The sequence below is a fragment of the Scomber scombrus genome, chromosome 18, assembly GCF_963691925.1.
Source record: "Scomber scombrus chromosome 18, fScoSco1.1, whole genome shotgun sequence".
Lineage (NCBI taxonomy): Eukaryota > Metazoa > Chordata > Actinopteri > Scombriformes > Scombridae > Scomber > Scomber scombrus.
In genome coordinates this window covers 13,903,061-13,929,277 of record NC_084987.1, presented here as the reverse complement: position 1 = coordinate 13,929,277, position 26,217 = coordinate 13,903,061, and the positions used below count along the sequence as shown (strand labels likewise).

The following is a 26,217-nucleotide window of genomic DNA, read 5'->3' as shown; positions in this document are numbered from 1 at the left end:
CTCAAATATTATTGAGTGTTTTTATGGCATAGCAGGAGAGGGAACTGCCATGTCATGAACAGATGGTGGTGTGTGAGAATGCTGTGTATACCTTTAATCAAAGAAATAGACCAAAGGCACATTGATGTTGTCAATCAGGGCAGTTTTACTATAACCAAGCCAGGACAGGTCATTACAGTATACCTTATGTGATCTCAATCAAAACCTGCCTTACTGACAATAAAACTTGAGCAAAAATGATTCATATGTTTTTGCTATATTGAACTGGAAATTACACTTGTGCTTTCATGGCCCAATTTTGTAGTTGTTGTCATGACAAAAATGTTGGTGCCAATGGCATCAAAACACTTATTCTGGTCAGTCAGTAACCCTTACAAAAGATAGCTTACTCGCTGCATAATCACCACATTTATACTACTATTATCATTACTCCAACCAATAAGATTAATATAGCTGTTATTATGATGACTTAAAATAATTTTAAATCAACTGTGTGGTATCAGTGAGTTCTAACAAACATTAATGATGTTAAACAGACTGCTACCTCCTACTGAGAAATTATGATTACTCATAAAATATGCTTATAGTGACTAAAGCTCATATACACATGATATTTAATTCTTGTTTCTCAATCTTATTTAGTTTAGCTTGGTTGGTGTAGATTTGGTCATCCTATTTGAAGCTATTTGGATAAGTGCTTCTGTTGTTTCCTGCAGTTCTTGCATTGCACTCAGGTAATGAACTGTACCTTTAGCAAGCTTCATTAAGAACCTCGCTCTCTTCAGTTCTGCACTGTCAAAATGATGATCTCAATGTTTTAAAGTTATATACACAGCTTTATAACAACGACATCAAATGTACTATGTGTTCATATGGAGAATGTTTCTCACAGTGCCTGAAACATTAAAATAGAGGAACATACTTTGGATCATAACCATCTCTTTATTTTTTTTGCAGTTAGCATAGAGGTATGAAAACTAACAGTTCAAAATGCCATTCCTAGCGATACAAATTAAACAGATACAAAATAAACAAGAATTGCACATAATTGTCATTTTCAGTCTGGCAGTGCCTAGTTATGACCACGTTATTACTACACTGTCCCTTCATTCTGTTGTTGTTTGTGTTCAGTCAAAATGTACTTTGGAAATAAATTAAGTAAAAAAATGCTACAGTATATGTTGTAAAAAGGTTTGTGTCTTAAATTCCTAGACTAAAGTGACTATAAAACTAGGGATGCACCGAAAATTCGGCCACCGAAATTTTTTTCGGTCGAAATATTTTTATCACTGAAACAGCTAACTAAAGAGATCAGCTCCTCTGATGCATCTGTAGCAGACGTTATTTCTTTAATTGCAGCACTAAAGTGTCTTCTAAGCAAAGAGGTTGAGATGGACCACGGAATGAAAACTATGAAAAGTACACTCTTAGAGTCTGTCAGCACACATTTCACTGAGATCTATTTCGATCCTATGCACTTCATCGCGACTGTACTTGATCCGCGTTATAAAGATCATTACTTTGGATGTGGGATTAAAGCAGCGCGCACGAGAAATGATCCAGGCCGCGATGGATGCGGAGAACCCGCTTGGAGACGGAGAAGCACACAGCACAGGATAAGAAGAGCAGAGCGCAGAAAAAGGCTAGAGAGTGTCTGCGTGTGTGTGTGTTTGTGTGACTATAAATGCAGCGCGTGTGAGAGCAAAGCGTCCTTATATCTCTGTGTTGCTGCTTATTAGACCGACACCGATCGCACCCCTCCCCCAACCGACACCGATCGGTTTTCGGTTTCGGCCAAGAATTTTCATTTCGGTGCATCCCTATATAAAACGCATCCAAGCCCTTATGGTCCCACAACAACTGAGACACCCAGGCCTGTGTGGAATCTGAAGAACTCTAAGGTCCCTCCACTTTGATAATATTGACCTCCTGATCCTGCTGAGAGTGATTGGAGTTCATCACCTGCTGCGTCACACTGCAGTCCTGCAGAGTCCTCCCTGAACAGCTGCTTGGGAAATCAGATGTTTTACTCTCTGACCCTCTGTATGTCTGAGAATGTGACTGGCTGAATGTAGAGACATATGACTGTGTGTAGGATGGCATGACTGTTTGACTGTTTTGCTGTGGGTATGTGTACGGTTGTGTTTGAGGGGGACTGTGACTAAGTGGGAGGCTCTCAGTACTGCTACATGGTGGGAACCCATTCATGCTTGTAGGACTCAGCCCTGGCAGTTTAAAGGCCTCTACAGGTTCTAAACTCTCCAAAGAGTTATAGCTTGGCTGTATTTGACTGCACTGAGTGTACGCGCCTTGGCTAAAGTTAAAGGTGTCTTGGCTGAAGGAGGTAGATGCAGAGGCGCTCTGCAAAGCAGAGGGTGATGGCGTTTTGTTGTGCTGTTGTTGAACTCTGCTACAATGTCCCAGTTTTGAAGTCAGGTTCTGTAAAGTGCTGAGGATCTGCTTTTGAATGTGTGTCTGCTGCGCCTGCTCCCTCTCCTGGCGGCACTGCTGCTCCACCAGCATCTTCATGGCCAGTCCCAAGCTGCGCACCTCAGAGCTCAGAGTCTGAATCTGATCCTGGAGACCACCTCTCACTCCAGGGTCTTGGACTGCCTGCTGGGGGCTTGGGTTCCCCTCACTGCGAGTGGCACCCCGAATGACAGGACCCCCAGGAGCTGAGGGTGCTGGTGGCCGGTTAGGAAGCCTAATTCCAATGCGAGGGGGAGGGTGAAGGGAACGGACAGACACATCTGGTCTTTCCGCAAAAAAACGCCTCGGGACACCGCCTCCTCCAGGCTGACATTCCACAACAGTCTGTTAAATTCCAAAAAGACAAATCAATAAAAAGTTATAATGCAATCTTATTAACAAAAATGAGAATAACATGACATGGCTGCCAGACACAGGGCAATATACCAATAATTTTTTGCTTACGGGCCATGAGTAATTTGGCAACTTTTTGCTGAAATACCTAGTACTAATTCACATTTTCATACAGTCAGAATTAGTTTGTGCTTTTTTCGGTTGAGGACAAGTTTACCAACCTCAAACAGATGCTAGGTGGTTTAAAAGTAAGTTTTGACACAGCACCACACTGTGGAACAAGGCATTAAAAATAATAACTTAGCATGACTCAAAGACAGATCCAGGAACTGGTGTGAAGACAGTATGATCCACTATGTAAACACAATCCTTAATTTAACGTTGTAGTCTGTCATTAACTAAGGCATGGAGCTTCTCTGTAATTAATTAAGAATAAATAGATAATTGCTGGAAATTTGAGGTTTGGCCTTTTCTCACCTTTTCAGTGGTCAGATCATACATTTCAGACGGTTGTTGCATTGCATTCCTCAAATCAGCACCCTGGACACCCGAGTGATCTCTCCTCACCAATGCTGCCACCTGGTGGAATGTCTGATTAAAAATAAGTTGTACATGTAAGACTAAGTGACAATTTGTTGCATATGGTATTCAATAAATTACACACGTTTGGTGCTTTTATAGACAATGAGTACAAATCTAACAACTGGGATTGTGACACTCAGAGACAGAGATAATGTCTAGGTAGGTACCTTCATCCTGTGTGACAGAGCTTTATCCAGAATCCTTTTACGAGCTGCCAACATTGAATTAGTTGCTGGAGAAGGCGTAACTCTCCTCCTCATGAATGCTGCAGATGTTGTTCCTGTGGAAGACACAGCATGTGCCTCTGGTCTTGTCGCAGTGGACTGGGGACTTGTTTGTTGGCTGCTGTGCGCAAGAGAGGTGACACTAACAATCTGGATGTCATTTTCTTCCTTATCTCCCTCATGTTGCTGCTCTATCCTGCTGCGTCCACTGGTTTCCCCGGACCCAGATGGTTTTGCATCAGTACCTGGTTTTGTGGATGACTTTTTGGCCACATCTGGAGCTGCTGGAAAGCCAGCACTGTAACATGCCTCCTGTAGTAGGTTTTGGAGATGAATGTTACTCCAGCTCTCTCGTATTCCCCCAGCAGGAATATGCACCTGTGCTGACAATGTGTTGCTTCCAGCCTCCCCAGGTCTGACCCTACCTGGTGGCCTCCCCTGAAACTCCCTCAGGAACAGGTAGATGGCCTGGGCTGACACCTTGATGTTCTCCAGCTCCAGCACAGCTTTGATCTTACGGAAACTCAGACCAGCTTTCCGCAGCTCCACTACTTTGCGTTTGGCAGCATCATCTAGCCGGCCCATGGTCTCTCAATCCAGAGCAACTCTGTGAAAATTGTCAGTTTTTAAAGAGTCATTAAAAAAAAGATACATGAATCATGTGACTAAATGTGCTGTAGTTATGGTTGCCTTCTTGTAGTTGAAAATACCAGTAATACAAGAGCATATTGGTAGCACCAGTAAAAGAAATTTGCAGTTTCTTTACGGATCTCAACAGATTAAGTTGTAAATTTTTAAATAGAGACTAATCTACTCCTATAATTTTTTACATAATGCCAAATAGAGTTGCAAAGATTAGTGGATTCATTGATTGACAGAATTTAATCACCCACTATATAGATAATCAATTAATCGTTTTGACTCATTTTGTGAGAAAATGATCTGATTCAAACTTCTTAAATGTGAATATGTTCTGGTTTCTTTATTCTTCTATAATAGTAAATTGAATATGTTTGGGTTGTGCACTGTTGGTAAAGACAAACAAAGACATTTGAGGCCACCTTGGGCTCTTGAAAACAGTGATCACCATTTTTCACCACTTTCTGGCTTACAGACCAAACAGCTACTTGATTAATTGAGAAAACAATCAATAGATTAAGCAATATTGAAAAAAATCAGTTGCAGACTTAATACCAAATCATTCAATTTTAACAAGAAACTTTTGTCCTCAAAACAATGTATTACTTTATCTTGTCATATCCAGAAACTCTTATTACACAATACCAAAATATCACAGTAAAACGAGCTTTCCTTATTATACATGACATACATACATTATACGGTATGTCTTAATGAGAAAGATACAGTCAATTAATGTGAGGCTATTGTAGCCTACATCGTCTATAAAAAATGTATAATGCTTTCTTTATATGATTAGATTAAGCTTCCGTGTTTGGGAGGAGACACATATTATTAGTATTAGTATTAAAATATACTGATCCACATGTGGAGACACTAGATCACAGCGGTTTCATTTTTCAGTCACAACATAGTTTAGTTGATACATGAGTTACAAGGCAATGTGGTTACTGGTTAAAGTGTGTTTTTCTTCTTGTTCTTACTGTTGAATGTGGGAGCTTCACTTAATCATCTGCTGCAAGTGGAACGTTTCTATTTACTGATTAAAAGTAGGATTTTAAGGGCTTTTTTTAAGTGGGACTGCTAGGATGATTTGTGACATCTCAATTAGTTTATTACAATAAACAATATTTATACTAACAATATTCAACTTACACATGTGTGATGTGGAAACATGAAACCTCCAGTGCACACACACTGAGGATGGACTTTGCAGTGAAGTAAGAGACATCTAGTGTCTAGCACTTGAACTTCTGAAACTAAACATATTTGCATATATATATATATATATATATATATATATATATATATATATATATATATATATATATATATATATATATATATATATATATATGTATAGAGAGATTCAGGAATTTTTAATAAAGGAGAAGGAGAAGATGCCATTTTAAGGATTTTAACATGGTAATTTGAACTTTTATTTGTGGAAAAAACATATCAGACACAAATATTAATCACTAGAGTATTATATGTACATCTTAAAATATGTCTGGAGGGAATCATTAACATAAATACAAACTTGTCCAAATTACAAAGTAATTAATGTATAATATGGGTAATGGAACAAATCCAGAGTGGTCACAGTCGCAATGACTATGTCTTCATTTTGACGCTAATTTAAGTATTTCATCAGACAAGCCTAGCTAAATAATCATGTAATGGTTGAATTGCAAATTTGGGAAAAAAGATAACTTTGGTCGTGGTTGCGGAAATACGCTTGTAGCCCAGTGGTGATCCAATTTATCTGGGAAGTACCAAACGTTAGCTTAGCGAGCTAACGACAACAGTTTATCTTATAAAGTAAAGCGCTCACCTTGTCGGCAAGAAATACGATCGATTGGTGCTTACTATCCGATTAAATCCTATGTACCATGGTGAAATATTTCGTCATTGCATTGCTGAGAGGTAATGACACACATCTAAACATCATCTTCTTCTTCTTCTTCTTTTTTAAAATAACGACAACATAAATAAACAAATGAATTGTATGTGGCGCTCAGGTTGTTACGTAACATCCGGTTTGTCATCACTAAGCGACACATTCTCAGGCCGTGAGCAGGCGATTGAAGCTAAAGCGCCTCAATTGAAAGAAATGTGAGTTCTGCGTTTTTATTGCGCTCTTATTAAGTAAATGTTATCTCATAATATGTTTTGTTACATGCAAAAAGTCATGCCGTTTTTTTTAGCCGTGTATAGGCTTCATGAAGAGAGTAGTTAGCGACAAACAGCAGCCCCCGTGGCTTCCTGCTGCTTGTTTTGACGAGTGAATGAAAATTAATGGCGGCGGATTTCTGTACGAGAGTTTGTTGCTGTGTAAAGTTACCTCGATTGAGATGTAATCCGTTATAGTTACTGAGAAAAAAATGTGTAATTAAATTACAGTTGCTTATGCAAATGTTGATAATTACAGAGGAGGTTACATTTGAAGTCAGACCTTTGAGATTTTGCTCAGGACGAGGGATTTTCCTCATTTTTTAATATTTAACATGTTACTGTAAAACATGTATTGCTGTTTTTAATTATTCGAAATCATTTGTTGGGCATGGGCTTAAATGGTGTCACAGTATCAATTAAGCCCATGCCAGACCTTTGACTTTTTTCATAAAATATCTATATTTTAATATTAAAAATTCTATATGAACTAATCAATACATTTTCAAATGAGAGATAAATCTTGCTTTATAAGTAATGATTTCCCTTATAAATCATGTCAGTATCCATGAAAAATAGCTGAACTTAGATTTTGATGGGCTTAATGGGTACACTTAACCTAACAGTTGAAAACATTTGTTAGTACATTAGAAAAGTAATCAAATGTAATAAGTCACATTACTTTGATTAAGTAATTACAATAGTTACATTACTTACTGCATTTTAAATGGGTTAACTAGTAGTCTGTAATCTATTACATTTCCAAAGTAACCTTCTCAACCCTGTTCTAAAATGGGGTTTCTCAATTGGGTTTTTTGGGGCCCCCATGGGTCCTTGAGGAGGTCCCCAGTAAAAGCAATTTATTTTTTACAATAATTCATTTTTATAAGTAACACAATGGCAGAATGTATGACTGTTCAGTTCATGAGTTTCACACATTTTCATATACTGATTTGTGCCATCCACATTTTATATTGATCTCAAAGAAACAATCATTTGCCTCCAACTTTAGGGCACCGTCACCCACAAAGCGGAAGGAGGAGGAAAAAACAAAAGACAGAGGCAAAGAAAAGACTAGTACCAAGGATGGAGACAAGGAGAGAGGACGGGATAAAGTAAGGAAACGCCGCAGCGCTTCTACTGGCAGCAGCAGCAGCAGGTTTGTTTTCAACAATGAGATTATTCGGGACCGAGCCGAAAGGCAAGAGGGCGAGGACTCCAGAGGAGTCCTGCCCTTGCCTGGAGGCAAGGACCCTATTGAATTTGTATTGTTTTTTTTTCTTATTATTATTATTATTCTACCGCCTCTTTGAGCCTTAATTTGACCCCCTAAACCTGCTCCAAAACTCACCAAATTCGGAACGTACATCAGGTCTAGCGAAAAATTCGATAAAATGGAAAAACAAACAACGTCGAACTCTCTAGCGCCACCTAGAAACACTAAAACGGCCACTACGCCTGATAGGAATGTCGTAGAAAGATCAAACCAAAACTCAATTTGTCTTATCAAGACCTACAAATCACGCGCTGACACCCCTGACCTAAATCCAACAGGAAGTGCACAATTTGCTGTTACATGTGGAATTTTTGACGACTCTCTGCCTGCTACAAACGTTATCTTGTCCGAGGGCGTTCATCGTGGCGGCTTCAAACTTAAATAGCTGACTTAGCACACCCTGCTGCACAAACGATCTGAACAACCTTTTCATTACTCGTCCGGCCTTGATTTTAGAAGCCCTCAAAGGTCAAGTGCCCAAAAACCCTCGCCAAAACGCTCCCATAGACAATGAATGGGAGGATAGTCTAATGCCACTTTGACCCTAAATTTGACCACCTAAACATGCTCCAGGACAGACCAAATTCAACACGCACATCAGGCCTGGCCATACATTTGATAAAATGGAAAAATGAACCCCAAAAGTGCCAAAAATGGGCTCTCTAGCGCCACCTAGAAACAGTAAAACGGCTCTAGCACCACCTAGAAACAGTAAAACGGCCACTACGCCTGATAGGAATGTCGTAGAAAGATTGGACCAAAACTCAATTGTTTGTTTTATCACGACCTACAAATCACGCGGTGACACCCCTGACCTAAATCCAACAGGAAGTGCACAGTTTGCCGTTACATGTGGGATCTTCGACGATTTTTCAGGCTTTTCAAAATATATATATATTATTCCTGCATACTTTCAGTTACAGCCTCCTTTCAAACGTCAAAATGTAGCCACAAGTCTCATCTATAGATGTGTGTAATTTGGTCTGGCTATGTTTTATACTTTTTGATCTGCGGCCCCACATATGCACACTGTTCCTCTCCCATTCAATCTGTACTCTGCCTGCTGTCTGTGCATGCTCTGTCCTCATGTGCTCCAGTCGTTAACTACCATGGCAACGACTGTGTGTGTGTGTATGCAGCTGGCTCAGCCAGGTTCATTTGTGGTCTTAGTGTGCCATTTATTATTATGTTTCTTCAACCGCCTCTTTGCGCCTTAATTTGACCCCCTAAACCTGCTCCAAAACTCACCAAATGTGGAATGCACATCAGGTCTGGCCATAAGTTCAATAAAATGGAAAAACAAACAACGTCGAACTCTCTAGCGCCACCTAGAAACAGTAAAACGGCCACTACGCCTGATAGGAATGTTGTAGAAAGATCAAACCAAAAGTCAATTGTTTGTCTTATCAAGACCTACAAATCACACGCTGACACCACTGACCTAAATCCAACAGGAAGTGCACAGTTTGCCTTTAAATGTATGATTTTGGACGATTTTTCAGGCTTTTTCAAAATATATATATTATTCCTGCATACTTTCAGCTATAGACTTCATTCAAACGTCGAAATGTAGCCACAAGTCTCATCTATAGATGTGTGTAATTTGGTCCGGCTATGTTTTACACTTTTTGACCTGCGGACACCCTGTTCCTCTCCCATTCAATCCCACACGTCTGCCAATGCTCTGCAGTCGTTAACTACCATGGCAACGACTGTGTGTTGGCTGAGCCAGGTTCATTTGTGGTCTTAGTGTGCCACCCAGTGGAGAAAACTTGTCATGATACCTGATAAGGAAGTTTTTTGATTCTAGTTCAAGTTTATTGACTGTATTATTATGATTTTAGATATCTGTGCAGTCTGTCAACTATTTCACTGACATTTCTGTCAAAGTCTAGATCAAACACAAATTACATGAGCATGAACTACAAACATATCTACAGGTTTCACTGGAAATAAGTTCCTCTCCTGTTTGACTCATCAAAGTGGCAGTTCATTTCAGTTGCTCAGTCTAAATGTCTACACAGACAGAGAGAGAGATTGTGTGTGTAACGTGTATCTACTTATTGCAGTGTCCAATAATAATCCCGGGTCTGAATGCGTCTAAATGCACCTGACGGAAACCTTTCCGCTTCGCCGCGGCCCGACCTGCGCAAGGGGGCGAGGTCCCGCCCAACGCTGCTTGCAGCTTTAATTTGAGTTGATATTGGTAATAAGAGCAGTCTCAAATATACATATGTTCTAACAAACCTGTTTTCATTTGTTTTGACAATAACCAGGTCCAGATCTAGCTCTACTTCAAGCAGCAGCTCTGGTTCCAGCTCAGGTTCCTCCAGTGGATCCAGTTCATCTGGGTCCAGCCGCTCTGGTTCTTCTAGCTCTCGTTCCTCCTCTTCTTCCAGCTCCTCTGGCTCTCCCAGCCCCAGCCGCCGACGCCATGACAACCGCCGACGCTCCCGCTCAGCGTGGGTCACTTCATCCAATGCAATTACACATTATTAAATACACAGTCATCTCTTGTATTTATACTTGTTTAAGTCATGATGAAGTTAATCAGTGCTTTGTTTGTGATTCTGCAGGTCCAAAACACAGAAGAGGGGAGACGATAAGGAGAGAAGGAAAAGAAGCCCAAGTCCCAAACCAACTAAAGTTCATTTAGGGCGGCTGACCAGGAATGTCACCAAGGTCAGCTAAGAAAATGGTCAAGCTTTTTATAGCAAAACACAAATACAGTAAAGAAGCACCTTGATGCCTTAAATGAACATGACCGATGACACCAAAGCTTAGTTTGTGGACTTAAATCTGACCTAGAACCTTTGTCTTTTCTGTAACTCTGAGGACAAATCAGTGGTTTTGCCAACATTGAGTCTCATGCATAAAATACTGAATAATGCAAATGTATGTGCGTGCAGTACAACATGTATTTTGACAATGAATCCCCCGTTATTCAATAATTACAAAATTTAATTCTGTAGTCTTTTGATGAATCCTTGCCATTAAAAAATATTTTGGGTTGTTCTCAGGTCCCAGTGCTCATGATTGAACATAATGACATTAAGTCAGAATCTTGAGGACAAAAAAGGTTTTTGGACAAAAAAAATAAAAAAGAGGATTGATAACATGTGCTGACTTATTACTCATTCCTGAATGATTGGGATGAATCAGTATCTGTGTAGACACATTATTTTAAGTGTAAGTTTTTAGTGTCAACATTTTTAATGTATTAAATGAGAAATAGGGGTGCAGTGCTCTAATGCTCTCTGAAGTCTGAGCCCTGTTGATCATCCTTCCGGGAGACAATTCCTTTGTCTTGTTCTTTGCGGTTGTATTTTTGTATTTTGTACTTGATCAATAACACTTTTCCACAGATGAGGTTTTTGGTACCACTGTTCTGATAAGCATACCATGTATTTTTCTTTGTGTGCAGGAACACATCCAGGAGATCTTTTCTACATATGGGAAAATCAAAATGGTTGACATGGCAATGGACAGGCTTTACCCACACCTGTCCAGGGGTTACGCCTATGTGGAGTTTGAGACTCCTGAGGAGGCCCAGAAGGCCCTCAAACACATGGACGGAGGTAGGCGATTGTGTTCAATTTAGTTCTTCTGTCTGTCTGATATCCGTGGACATGCGTGTTTATGTCGAATAATTTTCTGTGATAACTTTTTCATTAATAGGTCAGATTGATGGTCAGGAAATCACTGCGTCTGCTGTGCTGCCTCAACGTGTCCGTCCTCCACCTCGTAGACCCTCTCCCCCTCGTAGAATGCCTCCACCACCACCTATGTGGCGTCGCAGCCCACCACGCATGAGGAGAAGGTCAGTCTTATGACATTCAAATTTCCTAAAAATATGTTCTACTTTTGAAAGATTTTTTTTCATGATTCAGACTGTCCTTTCATGACTAAGTTTAAAGTTGGGGGAAAAAAATGTATGTCCTTTCAGGTCCCGTTCCCCAAGGAGGAGATCCCCAGCACGCCGCCGCTCTCGCTCCAGATCTCCTGGTCGCAGGCGCCACCGCTCTCGTTCCAGCTCTAACTCCTCCCGATAGATGGTTTTCCGGCCCCTGGATATCAAGTGATCTGACACCAGATCAGCTGGAGTTCCTGTTTTCTCAGACCTTATGGACTCACCAGAAAAATAAAATTCTGCATCGTAGCCAACATAAACATCTGCCTGCATGTAGAAAGCGGCCAGGTTTTTTTTAATGTGCAAATGTGAGTTTCTTTTAATATTTTCTTTTGTTACGTTGATTCTGACAAACTGGCTCAGTATTCGTGTTGTTTCATGCTGAGTTTGAGCTCTGAGATCTATCAAGATTTAGCTCAAGTTGTGACTCTGTTGAATTTTTAGACATTTTGAAAAATAAAAATGCTGAAACATTTGCAGTATGTGAGTTCAATTTGTATCTGTCAGGTCAACATCCTGAAGGAAGTCTAGGTTGAGAACTATAATTACAGCAGATGATATATGTAGTGATGGCTATAAAGTGAAAACACTACAGGCAGTGGACAAAATATTAGGAACATAATATAGATACAATACAATTCACAAGAAAGCTTAAAATATTTAGTCTAAGATTTAACTTGTGATACTTTACATATAGTTGTGTCTTGTACCCATTAATATGTCATCCTTTGTAGTTTGTCTGTTACTTAGTAGTGAGCTCAGGGTGGTGTATCATTAATTTAAATATTGACCAGTGCTTTTCCATCTGTCAAAAGTTTGAAAAAGGCTTATTGTTTTACTCACCTTAACTTAAGCACCAGTCAAATCACAAATGAAAACACCCCAAAATTTGACTGTTTTACGCAACACAAAATAAAGACATTAAATTGCATTACAAGTACACACCTGACAGCAAACCATAAAGTGTAAAATTGACCCAATAAAAAAAGAATATAACAGGTACATGATAGAACAGAATATAATAGCAGTAGAGTATACTAAGAGTATACTTGGCTTGTAATAATGTCTTGGGTGGGGTACAGTGCTGCTGGCGCAATTTGGACTTAATCGTGACTTGCTATGGCATGCTATTATAAAGACATTGCGGTAAACAAACGATCATGTTCACGCAGTTATTCTATCTTCAAAATAACCCCCATACGGACAGAAAGCGCCCGGTTCAAGTGTTACATGAAGTGCGAGCGGGTCAAAGTGAGTGTTTTCATAGTGTGGGAGTGTCGCGAGCGTATTTCCTACCATCGTGTCCGCTGGGGGGTCTCACCAAACAGACAGATAACTTAAATACATGCATTGTTGCATCTGTAGACTGTGGGTTTTTACAGCGACTACCATGCTGACCGCGCTCCGCTCTCCATCCACCCTCCACCCAAAATTACAGTCATTACTTGTTTAGGTGCGTAACGACGCGCCTTTTCATTTCAGTCTACTGCGTCCCCGGCAGCAATCTTACTTTCGATGCGTGACAGTTTGAGGATTTCAGCTGCCGAGCAGAATAATTTGCAGTATGGCTTCAGATACAAACAAGAACAGACAATGTTTGAAGAAGCTTCTGAGCAAACCTGGGAATGGAAACTGTGCCGATTGCGGAGCTGCAGGTAGGCTGCTTTGTGATCAGGTGGAGGGGAATAAGTGACAGATGCTGGACTTGCCTAATAATGATATGTTCCTACTTAAATCAGTCTGTTTAAACCTTTCGTGAGATAATAAGATACAAATAATAACTGTACCATCATTTCTCAATGTGCTTCTAGTTCTTCGTTGGAACCTACAAGGTCGTTCAGTTTCTTTTTTCAGACAGTCACGATGTAGTCTGGGCATGGTTATAATATACAGAACAGTTGACACAGGAGAACAATTCATTTGGTGAGGACTTACAGATATAACTTTATAAATAAATAAGACTATCAGACTCATGTCATTGTTTTCGATTGCAACTTTTCAGATCTGACGTCGTTAAAGTTGAAAAGTGATTCATGCTCTTAATTCCGTGGAGGGGGGATTTTCTCATACTTATGGTTGAGGGGCCAAATCTGGTGGCTGACTTCCTTCTGCATATAGACATGTAGTCGCACACCCTAATGGTCACACATTGCGGGTTTATGAAATATGCAGTTAAGTACATGAGCATACAAGAAAAAAAGGTGCGGTTTGTAATAGTGAGTGAAAGTCAGAATCTGTAAGAATGTATTGACTGTATTATGCCTGTCATGCTTTGCTTACTATTTTGCTGTTGTAAATCCAATGTGATGAAGCAGCATAATCAATAAATACACAATACTCCTATGCCAATAAGAATACATTTAGCTGTCTTAAATTATAATCATTCCGATTTCTTGAATGATGCACACTCATATCTTGATGATGGAATTAAATACTGATTTAAAGCTGTTTGGAGAGTGACTTCTCTGTTGGACTAGTTGATAATCTCAAATATAACATGCTGCAGATACTGGCTGTACATAATACAGAAAACATGGGAGTGGTTAACTACACATCAGCTCCTTGTCTCCTACGCACAGATGCAATGTTGCATGTGTGTAGCTTTGTGATTATGCATAAGGAAGTAGTATAGTTTATTTGTTTGTCATGCTGTTTGTGCTATTTGTGCACTGTGTGCTCACTTAGTCTTCATTAGCTGCGGTTGAAGGGCTGCAGCACGCTGATAAAAACTACTTGACTCTGTCCCAGTTCTCTGCTCGTTCACTTCACTTCACCACAGCGGCTGTAATCTTACCTTGCATTGATCAGAGGAATGATTATGAAAATGAAAATTTGCTTCATCAGTTGTTTGTGTGTGTGTGTGTGTGTGTGTGTGTGTGTGTGTGTGTGTGTGTGTGTGTATGTATGTATGTATGTGTGTGGGTGTGGGTGTCTTTCTATCTTAGAGAGAACAAGTTTCAGCTGTTGTGAGGTCATTTCCATGTTGTGAGTGCATTTTGGCCGGTCCTCACGACTTCAAAGAGCCATCTGAAGGTTAAGACTTGGTTTTATGATTAATGTTACAATTGAGTTTAGGATAAGGGTTGTGTTTAGGCATTTAGTTATCATGGTTAATGTTAAGGGGCTAGGGAATGCACTATGTCAAGTAGTGTCCTCACAAGGATTACAAAGACAAACGTGTTTGTGTGTGTGTTTGTGTGTGTGTGTTTATGTAGCCAGCTATTCACACCTTTTCTGCAACTGCTGCCGGTTCTGTGTCTGTTCGTGGGTCTGAATTCAAGTGGATTCATTTACAGTATCTTGTCAGAAAAAAACAAAGAAACAAACAAAAATAAACTATGTTATTTACTTCCTGGCTTTTTGCTGAAAACACATTTGCTATTTTTTTTAATGAATTGATGCTTGCTGTGCTGCACCTTCTCCACTCATGCGCCTCCTTTCAAAGAGCAGTTTGAACTGTGTGAGGTCTTGACCTTTCACTGGATGCAAAATATCATGAATGCTGAAAATAACTGGGTGACATGCTACAAAAAGGAGCTTTTTCAGTCTGTGATGAATGTTTTCAGGATGTGTTTTCTTGGGGCACATGGGGAGTGGGCACGTAGCAGTCACAAATGAGTTGCACGCAAAAAAGTGTGAATGCAAAGTGTGAATAGTAGTTGAAAAGTTGAATAACATATTGTACATACATACAGTTTACATATCTGTGAACTTACATTATTCACAAAACACTAGAAATATTTTATATTAATTGATGTACCAACATTTATAAATGGGGTATGTGTATTATGTTTGTCTTCATATCCTTGTGAGGACGCTCATTAATGTAGTCCTAACCATTGCAATAATAATCATATTATATCAGTGACAGATATATTGTACATGTATGTCTATGTATATTATAATATTTATTATAGGTCTGTCACTGATATAACAGGATATAACACACTAACACTGAGGGAAATGTTTTCTAATCAAGTGATGCTCAGTTGCTGCAAAGCACAGCTAATGTGGGCTGCTGTTGTGTAAACAGTGTATTAAGTGTGAACTTCTCCTCACATATTTTGTGTCTCTAGAAATAGTTTCTATGCAACACTACCCTGCCTGGGTCATTCAAGGTGAATTATCAGTGGTGCCCAGTGACCTCTCTCAGTTCTGTCCTCACACGAACTTTAATACAGTCCAGTGTTTTTAAATCTAGGGCACAGACAGAAGCTCACTGTACTCTGGTTGACCTGCTTCCTGTATTCACTCAAGTGAGAATACCTTCCTTTTAAAGATATGGGGACAAATGACTTACAGAATTGAAAAAGCAACCAGAAGGTCTGTTTTAAAGACAGAATTAGGTTTCTTTCATTAAGTGTCTCTGCTTCTTTTTCTGGCAACATTTCTGGAAGGTACCAGTTAATTCAGTGTGATTATTAGGCATTTTAACCCACCACAGGAATGATGTAAAAACCTACACATGTGAAAAGTACTGCATTCCCCCAGCGATACAGTTGCATTTAATTAACCTGTCAGCCACTGTTTTGGTCACCTGCTGTTTGCTATGTTCAACTAGATTCAAATATAACTACAGTCATTAACATTTTTTAGAAGGAAGTTCAGAAATGTTACAGTGCGTTCAGTTATTTTGAGCTCAAAGTGGATGTGATTGTGTGTCACTACACATGTCTCTATATTGTTTTTCAGATCCGGAGTGGGCATCCTACACCCTGGGTGTGTTTGTGTGTCAGAACTGCTCTGCCCTCCATAGAAACATTGCCCAGGTCAGCAAGGTGAAATCTATTTTGCTGGATCCTTGGAGCAAGTTTGAGGTGGAGGTGAGACCTTACTGTCTGTTGTTTACTAATGTGTGGGGACATTTTTAAAGTATCCATGCAAAACCTTGAACAAAGTAGAAAGCTCTGTGTTTTGCAAGAGAAGGTCAAGCATTGATTATAGACCAAAGCATGACTTGAAATAACATCTGCAGCCTCTGGCCTCGCCCTCACCCAACCCACCCTGCTCCACTGTGAGCATCATTCTCATCCTGTCGCTCTGCCCCTGCATCCCTGCTTGGAAGAATATGACAAGTCATCAGTCTCAATTCAGTGTGGCCTGAAAGGCATGAGCCAGCAGCTGGCAGACACAACCAAGATCTTTGTGTGTGGATGTTGGTGTGTGTGTGTGTGTGTGTGCTGTATCATTGGACTCTGTTTTTATTATTCTCTTTTAAATCAGAATTATTCCCAGTAGGAATGAAGTGAAGGGAACTGGTTCTATACATGTAGTCTAGTCTCATGAACTGCTGTCCACCAAAAATGGTTTGTGGATTTGTTTTGTTTTGTTTTTGCTCTTTCTCTCTTTGTGTCCCTTTTTTTCTTTCTTTTTTTTCATTGCCTTGATGTGTGTGTGTTTGTGTGCAAGTATTTTTATGTGATTTGTAGTTTCCTTGCATGCTGAGCCATGAACTTTTGTTTAATACAGAGGCAAAAAAGAAGAGGCTTCATCCCTCCGGGCATGGAGATACAAGAACCCTGAGCTGCAAGCACCTCATTATGTATGAATGCATGTGTGTGTGTGCGGCCAACCTGACCTCATGAGCCAAATACACATTCATGCACTCACAGCGATTAGGCAACTGAGCGCACACATACACGCACAGATATCACTTACAAACATGAGGTGTTTCTCTTCCTCCCCTCTGCAGTTCATGGACTCGATGGGTAACAATGCTGCAAAGGCCAAATATGAACAGATAGTTCCTGCCTTCTACCACCAGCCCACACACAAAGACTGCATGTAAGTGATGTGTCCTCCTCCACCCTCACCAATGTCTGATCCATATGTTTCTGCCACCTCTTAACAGGTGCTCTCTTATAAATATAAGATGGATGAATGCATATCTATGGCACTCTAAAAACTCATCCTTTCCCTTATGCTGGCTTTAGGTAGTTCTGATTTTAAAGAAAACCTCTGCTGATATCTTTTGTGGTTATTTTGTGTAAAATATCACCTGTAGCACCGTTTAACTGTAAATCCCACAGAATGGTACTTTCAGTGAAATAGGCACATCGAGTGTTTTTTATAGCCAGGCTGACACAGAAATTCCTCAGTGATAAGAATGCCAAGTTCCTGCAGTATGAACAGGAAACAACATTTCAGTAGAAGGGTTTCTTCTTAACCGTCCAGTGATATTAATAACCCTAACCCAATACATGACGATGAAACACTGAGCTGTGAAGTTAACTTTAGAATGGACCTTTCTTGTTTTTTTTGTAGACTATAGCGTACAAAGGAATGGAGTAAAAGGCAAATCTATTAAGAATGAAGGACTATGAGCCCTTAGGGAAAAGTTTTACAAAGACATTAAAGAGTGTGATGTTGATTTGTTGAAAGAGTCAAAGCTGGTTAAACTTGGTGACTTGAAAAGTATCTGCTCAACAATGATTTTTTAGAAGATGAGCCATGTAACATTTAATTGCCCCTGTTGAGACTTTGCATGAAATGTTGCCCTGAGGCTCGATATTCATGTAAGTTAATGAGACGTTTCCAAATTGCTCAAAGCTTGAGTGTCTAACACCAACTTTTGTGCAGGCTTCTGCGGGATCAATGGATCCGAGCCAAGTATGAGAGGAAGGAGTTTGTGAGTGTGGAAAGGCAGGAGCCTTACTCGGCAGGTAAGAATGAAATATGTCCATGTATAGTTACAAATACGCACCTGAATACTTTATACTTCTTGTTTACTCAGGAAAACAAGTCATTATTTATGTCTCACACAGTACCACCTATTCAATGCTGAATGAGCATCATCCAGTTAGCATTACCAACATTTATGAGTGGAACAGCTGATCACATCCAAATAAGAGGCATCATCTCACACCTCACTTTGCATGTTTCATTAGCAGTCCATAAATTTAATCACAATTCTTCAAATCTTCATTTATTTCAGAACCACATGAGGCACTTTTGTTGCTTATCTGCATCCAAGATTTCTGCCCAAAAGATATAAAACTACAAAAAAAAAAGATAAAATGAGTTCTAAAGTAAAGCAGGGCATACAAACTACTTCTTCCTCCTTTTTCACCAACTGGCTGATGATGATCTTGTTGAAAAAAATGTATTTATCTGCTGGGGTTCAATGTATGGCATGACAGTGAAAGCATGACACTGTCAAAGAGTGTATTAATAAGCAGCTCATGGCTCAGTAGGCACCATTACTCCCTGCTCATTTACATAGTCCAGCCCAATTAGCCTGCCAGTCAAACTGTTAGACTACTCGTTAGGTGGTTCGGCAGATGGACAGTTTATCAGCCTGGGTTTGAGAAACAAGAGCTGGTCTTCAAGGGAAGAAAACTACTCTTGGCTGCCTTTTTTTTCTCCCTCAACTTTAAATTTTATTCTACATCGACCTCTGTTTCCGCCCAGTCACAGTTTGCGTCACTTTGCTCTCCCTATTGAGACTGTATGAAATATTTTTGATATTATCCTATTCTGAGTCACTTGTTAAAGGTACATTACACACAGTCTTTATCTCTGTCTGACAAATGACTCTTGGCTAATTGCCATGTGCAGCCTCTTTAAAAGAGAGGAAGTGGCACCAACCTGACCAGACTCAATCAATAATGGATTGCCCTCTGGACTGACTGGCAATGAGTATGCAAGATGCCAAGATTAGGCCATTATGGTCTCTTAATATAATGGATAACATTTTAAAACCTTGGAACTGTATCCATGGTGAAAGCAATAGACTGACTTTTGAATACAATCCAGCTAATCCATAAATTAGCTGAAACAAACGTTGTTCTCCCTTTTTTCCTCCCCTATCAAAAGCCACTTCTGTTTCGACCATTAGTTTAAAATCAGTTTTAAACTTAGTTCAAATAATTATTCTGTTGCTGAATGAGAGGTGACACATGCAGTACTTATGCATAAATCTAAAGGAGTCCTGAGCGGTTATTTCAGTTCATAACCAAGCAAAGTCCAAATTCACAGTTTTGAGAAGCTGAGGTCACAGTCTAAGGGGTAAAGGGAAGCTGTCAATTCAGCTTGTATGTTTTGCATATAAGAAAAGATGGTCCCCAAGCGCACTTTTCAGGTTTTATTGATTATTTCCTGACTTCTGTGATGGAAATAGTTAGCTGCTTCAGATAAATTTAATTTAACCTGAAGGAAAACATGCTTTTTGGTAACACATACAAAGACTGTGTTATCCCACACCCCTCCTGTGGAGGCTATGAGCGTGACTATCTCTTTAAATTGATAGTAAAGTGATGTCATTGCTCAAGGTGCCTACAACGCGTCAAATTCATGCGAAAGTTTCATGTTCTTATGCTACTAATAGTCTGCATGACAAAACAGATAGTGATCTCTAAAATCAGCACAGTTCCCCTTTTAACTACACTTGGCATCCTATTGAATAACCTGTTGTATTTGCAGTTGAAACATTAGGCAATTATGAAATGCCTTAATTTTGCACTAAAGAGCTAAAATCTGAACACAAACATAAACAAATTTACAAAAGGACAAATAAAAATGAACTATATTGGAGAAGATTAAAACAGCAGCTTTTGCAATACTGCAGAAATGGAGATTTTGAATCAAGTGCTCTCATCTTTTTCAGGAAAAATTAAGTGTTTCTCAGGGGACACTGAATGTATGTAAAAGGCAGAATGCAGAATGACTCTTTGCAATAACATCGTTCCATAAGTGATATATGCATTCAGAAACTGAAAGCAATATCTCACCCTAAGGTAGACCAGATAGATAACTATTATCACAGTCTCATGACTGTCAAACTCTTCCTCTCTGAGTGTCTCTTGTCTTTCTCCCTCTCTGTCAATGGTGTCTTGTGTTGTGCTGTGCAGAGGTTTAGGAGCATGTGGCTGCATGTCTCTGCCACGGAGGAAGAATGGCCTCTTTTGTGTACAAATATTCTATATAAAATTGCTCCTAGATTTTTGAGCTGGACAAACTAAGCAGCGAACTGTTAGAGGATCTGAAGAACAACAGATGCTGCGGTCAAAAAACTTGCTTTGCTCTCCCAAGTGTTTGCACATTTTTGACAACCCCTTGCTACAGTGAATGACTTCTCTTCTTCTTTTCCTCGGCTGTGTTGTGTTGTTGTGGACAGGCTGACCACTCTGTCTCTCTGTGGTGAAACAAAACACTCTGACTCATGAATAATTGATGAAGTCATTGCTCAACCAGGAGTTCACCATTGCCTGAGGCACAAACCATGACAACTTCATTGTTGGTCAAAAAGGCAAAGATTCAAAGTTATTCTCTCAGATCTCTGCTCTTTATTGCATTGGAATTTAGCTCAGTCACTTTCTATGGATTTCAAGGGTTTTTTATTACAGTTCCTTGCAGGGGAAGTGGTTTGTCAGTTGTTTCTGTTGTAATCTATGACGATTGACATGTAGTCAAAAGAATACAGTTAAGTGCTATTATATGTGAGGCTATATGTGTGTGCCATGACTGCAACATCACTGGGGTTGCTGCAGTTGATTTAACTAGTTTTGAGGACATTTATTGCAATTTAATTCTTATTGAGAAATTGATGTATATTGTATAATTGTGTCCATGGTTTACAGTTGCAGATACATGAGGTACAGTTGCAGAATAGCTAGTTTAAACTTGTACTCTCAAATTAAAGCCACACTGAAAGCACTGAAAAAAAGTTAACTTCTTACTTCTAGGGTTTGTGACTGTTTAAACAGGTGTTCTGTCAGGTATTTGCTTGGTGGCTGAAGCTGCCAACATTTCTTGAGAAGAAGTCAAAATGTGAAGCTAAAATTGAACATTGACATGTTTAGTTTATTTTAATATGAGAGATGTAGGTTGCGGATATCGGGGAAAAAAAACAATTCAGGTATTTTACTGTTGAATTTTGTTTTATTGCCGGTCTGTACAAGAGTGTAGGTTTGCATGTGTGTGTGTGTGTGTGTGTGTGTGTGCATTTGTTGGCTTGGTGTGTTTAAGATAATGACAACGCATTTCTTCCTGCAGTGCTGTTTCTGTTGGCGCATGCTGAATATGGGCAGAGAGGCCAGTGTCAGGAACAGGCCCAGGAACAGAGCCAACAAGATCCTATTGTGTGTGTGTGTGTGTGTGTGTGTGTGAGAGAGAGAGAGAGAGAGAGAGAGAGAGAGAGACAGAGAGAGAGAGAGAGAGAGAGAGAGAGAGAGGGAGAGTAACGCAAGTGAATAAAAGAGTACATATAAAATGCATGTAAACATAGATTCATTCACTGGCACTAATTAGATTGTCAGAAAAATAAAATTATAATTGGTTGATCAAAAAGTCTTTATATATGTGTTTGTGTGGGTATGTGAGAAAGAGGAAGAGAGGGAAAAGGACTTTTTTTTGTGAGGTTCATTCTTGTAGAGCAAGTCAGTTGAATCTCAATTATTTATATGTGGTAAAAGCAATGGGTGCTGTCTCCCACCAGTACTGACCACATTAGCTAAAAATGTGCACACATGCTCAGCAGAGAGACACATGTGCACCATATATTCACACATATGGTCAAATATACCAGTATTACATCTCTGTGATGTTGAAGCTCTCAGTAGCCTTCAGTTGCCTTGACTGACTGTATTCTGATGTGAGACTTTAAATGTCTTAACGGTTTTGGTGACCACTGTTGCATAAAGTAATGTTACTGTTTTAGTGCATTCACTATATACTGAAAGAATTGGCATATAGGGAAAATGTAATTATCATAACCAATATGTAAGCAACAAAGTATATCATTATTATCAATTTCCAGTAAAATGTTGTGGGGTGATCATGTATAAGGAGTTTTCTACTTGATTACTGGCATGATAATATCACTTATGCCTATTTAAGCTGCGCAAATCAATATTTTTACATCTAGAAAATTGATCAAGTATGTTTGTGTGCAGCTCTGCTCCACAAGGCATTTGAACATTTTAGTTTTATGACTCTGTTTTCTCTCTTTGTGTTCCCGCTCTGTGTTGATGTAACGGGACCCTTGTGGCTCCCTCCCTGGCAGGCTACAAAGAGGGGTTTCTATGGAAACGAGGCAGAGACAATGGACAGTACCTCAGCCGAAAATTTATTCTGTCTGAACGGGAGGGTGTTCTGAAGTACTTCAACAAGCATGATGTGAGTGCTTTCTCTCTCGTAATTTTGATCTGAGTTGCTTATCTCAGTTTGAAACTTTTAATAAAAAAATTTAAAAAAACTGGCTCTGGAGATCTCATTCAACTTCAAATGTGCACATTTTGATCATCAATAGCTTTATAAGTACAGGATCCAGCATTTATTCAAGACATTATGGTATCCTTTATTCTAAAAACTGCAATGATAAAAAAGAAAAAGAGCCGAATCATGTGTACAGATATAAAAAACATGTTGTAGGTTCTCTATTTTTGATCTGTGGTAAACCTCTGCATCCCTTTTCTATTTCATATACATTTTAGATCATTTCAATAATAAACCAAGGCGAGTCAAGACTGTACATTGACTTTTTTGAAAATTGTATTTCTTTTCTGCAGGCCAGAGAGCCCAAAGCGATAATGAAGATCAATACAGTGAATGCCACTTTCCAGCCAGAAAAAATTGGCACTGCCAATGCCCTACAGATAACGTATTTAAAGGACAACAGTACTAGGAATATCTTTGTTTACCATGAGGATGGGAAGGTAAGGTGCAATACCTGTTGGGTTGGTGTTTTGGTTGGATATAATGTGCAGGCATGTGTCTGAGCCTACTGAGCAGGAAATAAAAAGCAAATGTGTCCATCTGGTGGATATGATTTGTAACTACAAGCTTCTGTGTAATATACGTTTATTTGAATAATCCTTTATATGAATTATAGATAATAGGAGAAAGAAACAATGTCTTCAGCAATAATCAATGGCTAGATCATCTTACTAATCTGAAATAATACTGTTATATTGTTTGTTTGTTCAAATGGCATTTCTAGTGCAAATGGCATTTATGAAAGCTATTTTCTCTCATAGTGATAGCAGTGTGTGTAGAGTGGGGGCTAACTGGGGACCAGGGCTGATGATGTGTGTAAGGAGGTAATGCAGCATGGGTCAGTCACTGAACTTCCTGATATCCTGTCCAAAAGGAAATGGTGGACTGGTTCAACGCCATCAGGGCAGCCAGGTTTCACTACCTGCAGGTGGCTTTTCCTGGAGCTCTCACATCTGATGTGAGTACACACATGCATACAAACAAACAGCTAAGAGCCTCAGCTGTTACCTGAGGGCACTGAGACCATGAAGTTGATATTTCTTTATGGAAATGTGTGAGGGGAGATTATATTAAGCAGTATAAAAATATACATGGCGATTCTTTTAATTGTCTATGTATCTCTAGATGCTAGGTATTTACATGTGATTACTTTTCAACACATAGTCAACAAATTAAAAAACTAAAAACAAAAAAAATCCTTTTTCTCCACCAGAATTGTAATCCTGCAGTATGATGAAGGACTTGAAGCAGTATTTAGACCTTCATTATAGGCAATAAAAGAAAATATAATTTGAACTAATGGGGGGAAAACAATCAAAATAAGAGAGACTTTCCTTTTGTGTTGGGTCAGAATTTTCTTAAGGAGGTTAGGATGTGTTGGGGGACTTTTCTTGCTAAGGACTTACATGCGCGCACACAGTTGATCAGCAATTAATAAGTCTTTGCTCTTTCCTTGGTTAGTTGTTGCCAAAGCTAACCAGAAACTACATAAAGGAGGGTTATATGGAGAAAACTGGTCCAAAGGTGATGTTTTTTCTGTTTGTTTGTTTTTTGGCAACAATTTTCCACTATATAAAGTGCGTAACATGAAAACAAACATATTTATTTCCTTTTTTTGTTTCTGTCCCACAGCACACTGAGGGCTTCAAGAAGAGGTGGTTCACAATGGATGACAGGAGGCTCATGTACTTCAAAGATCCATTGGTACTAAAGCTGCACGTCCTGGAGACATTTCTGTAGATGTACAGTGTGACCATCAGATGCTGCTGTTTCTTACAGACTTGTGCCAGTGTTACTTAATAAAACAACTACATGGTTAAAAGTGTTTCGCTATCTGGTTTCAGGACGCTTATGCAAGAGGTGAGGTATTCATCGGTGGTAAGGAAAACAGCTACACTGTGCTTGCTGGCCTCCCTCCCAACATTCAGGGCTTCCATTGGCAGTTTGGAATCACCATAGTAACCCCAGACAGGAAGTTCCTTTTTACATGCGAGATTGAAGAGGACCAGAAAAACTGGATTGCTGCATTTAGGACTGTTATCAACCGACCGATGCTTCCTCAGGAGTATGCAGGTAAATTACACAGCAGATTATGTTGAGTCATTGTGAGCTTCATTCTTCTCAATTGCTGACTCTGATATTGTGTTTTTCCCTTTTGTCTGCAGTGGAGGCCTATTTTAAGCACAAACCGTGACTTGTCTTAGTGTTTGAATAACTACTGGTACAGAACGAGGGGTAGGAAGTGGAGCTGGAGGAAGAGGTGATGGACCTGAGATGCATTTTACAATGGAAGCCGCTATAAAAACTGAAGGGTGACCATTCACAGAGTTCATTTTAAGCTGCCCTGTCGTCCTGCTCAACCTCTCCCAAATGTTGTGCCAGATTCAAGTCAAGGGAGTCACAATAACTCCTAAATTTATGTTGTGGAGCTCATGAATGTTAGTCTAACTCACTCATCTGTCATATGATGTGACATACATACTTGAAAGAGGTCAGTTATCCTGACCTGAATGTGTAGAAGTTACGTATGTGTGTGGGAGTCAGAACTGTTGCTCAGATAAGATTTTGATCTTCTCTGTTCTAAGTAATATAAGTCAACATACGACTGAATTTACCTTGCAGATGTCAACCAAGTATAAACACCAGCCTTCTGGACAGTTATAGCAGACTAAAGCAAACATTATCTGACACAGGACTATAATATCTTGGTAGGAAGTATTTATACATGTGATCTGCAGATACTCACATACATACTCACATTTATTTCCATGTATGAGTACCATATCCGATTCTTAATGTATTTGTTACTTTCTAATTTGCTATTTGCAGCTTTTAATGTCAAGCACTGCAAGCACAATAAGCTATATTTTGCATTCTGTGTATTTTCAAGCAGCTGAATGTAAAGCACTTTTTATGATCATTATCACTTTCCTTGCATTTCTTTCTCGTTTTTGTAAAATTGTGATAAAGTTGTTTGCTCTCATGTCATATGATTAGTTGTCCTCTAGAGGGAGACAAAGGAAAGGTTTAAAACTTACTCTCACCTCCAGAGGCACTTATTAAACCACTGACTGAAGGTGTGTGCAGTAAATTATTCAAGTGTTGAAGCAAACCATGTTATTGTGAATTATTGATCGTGTTCATACAAACCATGTGACAGCATGCCCGCCGCCAAAGTGTCGCTGAACAAAACATTGGATCTAATCTAAACTTGCGTGGAGTCGAGTAAGAAGATTTTTGGAAGTGTATCTGAAAGGTGGTGAAGTTGGCCATTAAAAAGAGTAAAAAAACACATTACTGTCTGTTTTATTGTTGTTAACTTTCAGTTACAAGAAAGAAGTTGCACATTGAAAAGTAGTAAAACCAAAAGGAGAGAG

The 26,217-nt window shown here is 39.4% G+C and overlaps 3 protein-coding genes across 3 annotated transcripts; 2 read left to right on the top strand and 1 right to left on the bottom strand.

Annotated features, from left to right (window-relative positions):
• Positions 1-922: 922 nt before the first annotated feature.
• LOC133999703 (uncharacterized) lies at positions 923-6,239 on the bottom strand. Its single transcript, XM_062438972.1, has 4 exons — positions 6,103-6,239; positions 3,573-4,236; positions 3,301-3,414; positions 923-2,814 (listed from the first exon to the last, which is right to left on the bottom strand). The coding sequence occupies exons 2-4, from the start codon at positions 4,212-4,214 to the stop codon at positions 1,897-1,899; spliced, it is 1,674 nt and encodes a 557-aa protein (XP_062294956.1). The 5' UTR covers positions 4,215-4,236; positions 6,103-6,239; the 3' UTR covers positions 923-1,896.
• Positions 6,240-6,334: 95 nt separating this feature from the next.
• LOC133999580 (RNA-binding protein with serine-rich domain 1-like) lies at positions 6,335-12,088 on the top strand. Its single transcript, XM_062438809.1, has 7 exons — positions 6,335-6,383; positions 7,453-7,599; positions 9,993-10,178; positions 10,293-10,398; positions 11,141-11,294; positions 11,395-11,536; positions 11,663-12,088. Coding segments are annotated over exons 1-7 (843 nt in total). The 5' UTR covers positions 6,335-6,381; the 3' UTR covers positions 11,769-12,088.
• A 949-nt stretch (positions 12,089-13,037) lies between these two features.
• LOC133999313 (arf-GAP with dual PH domain-containing protein 1-like) lies at positions 13,038-26,051 on the top strand. The gene is made up of 11 exons (XM_062438505.1): positions 13,038-13,281; positions 16,319-16,449; positions 17,319-17,410; positions 18,206-18,288; positions 22,629-22,741; positions 23,134-23,280; positions 23,715-23,798; positions 24,302-24,364; positions 24,473-24,544; positions 24,685-24,913; positions 25,006-26,051. The coding sequence occupies exons 1-11, from the start codon at positions 13,191-13,193 to the stop codon at positions 25,032-25,034; spliced, it is 1,134 nt and encodes a 377-aa protein (XP_062294489.1). The 5' UTR covers positions 13,038-13,190; the 3' UTR covers positions 25,035-26,051.
• Positions 26,052-26,217: the final 166 nt, after the last annotated feature.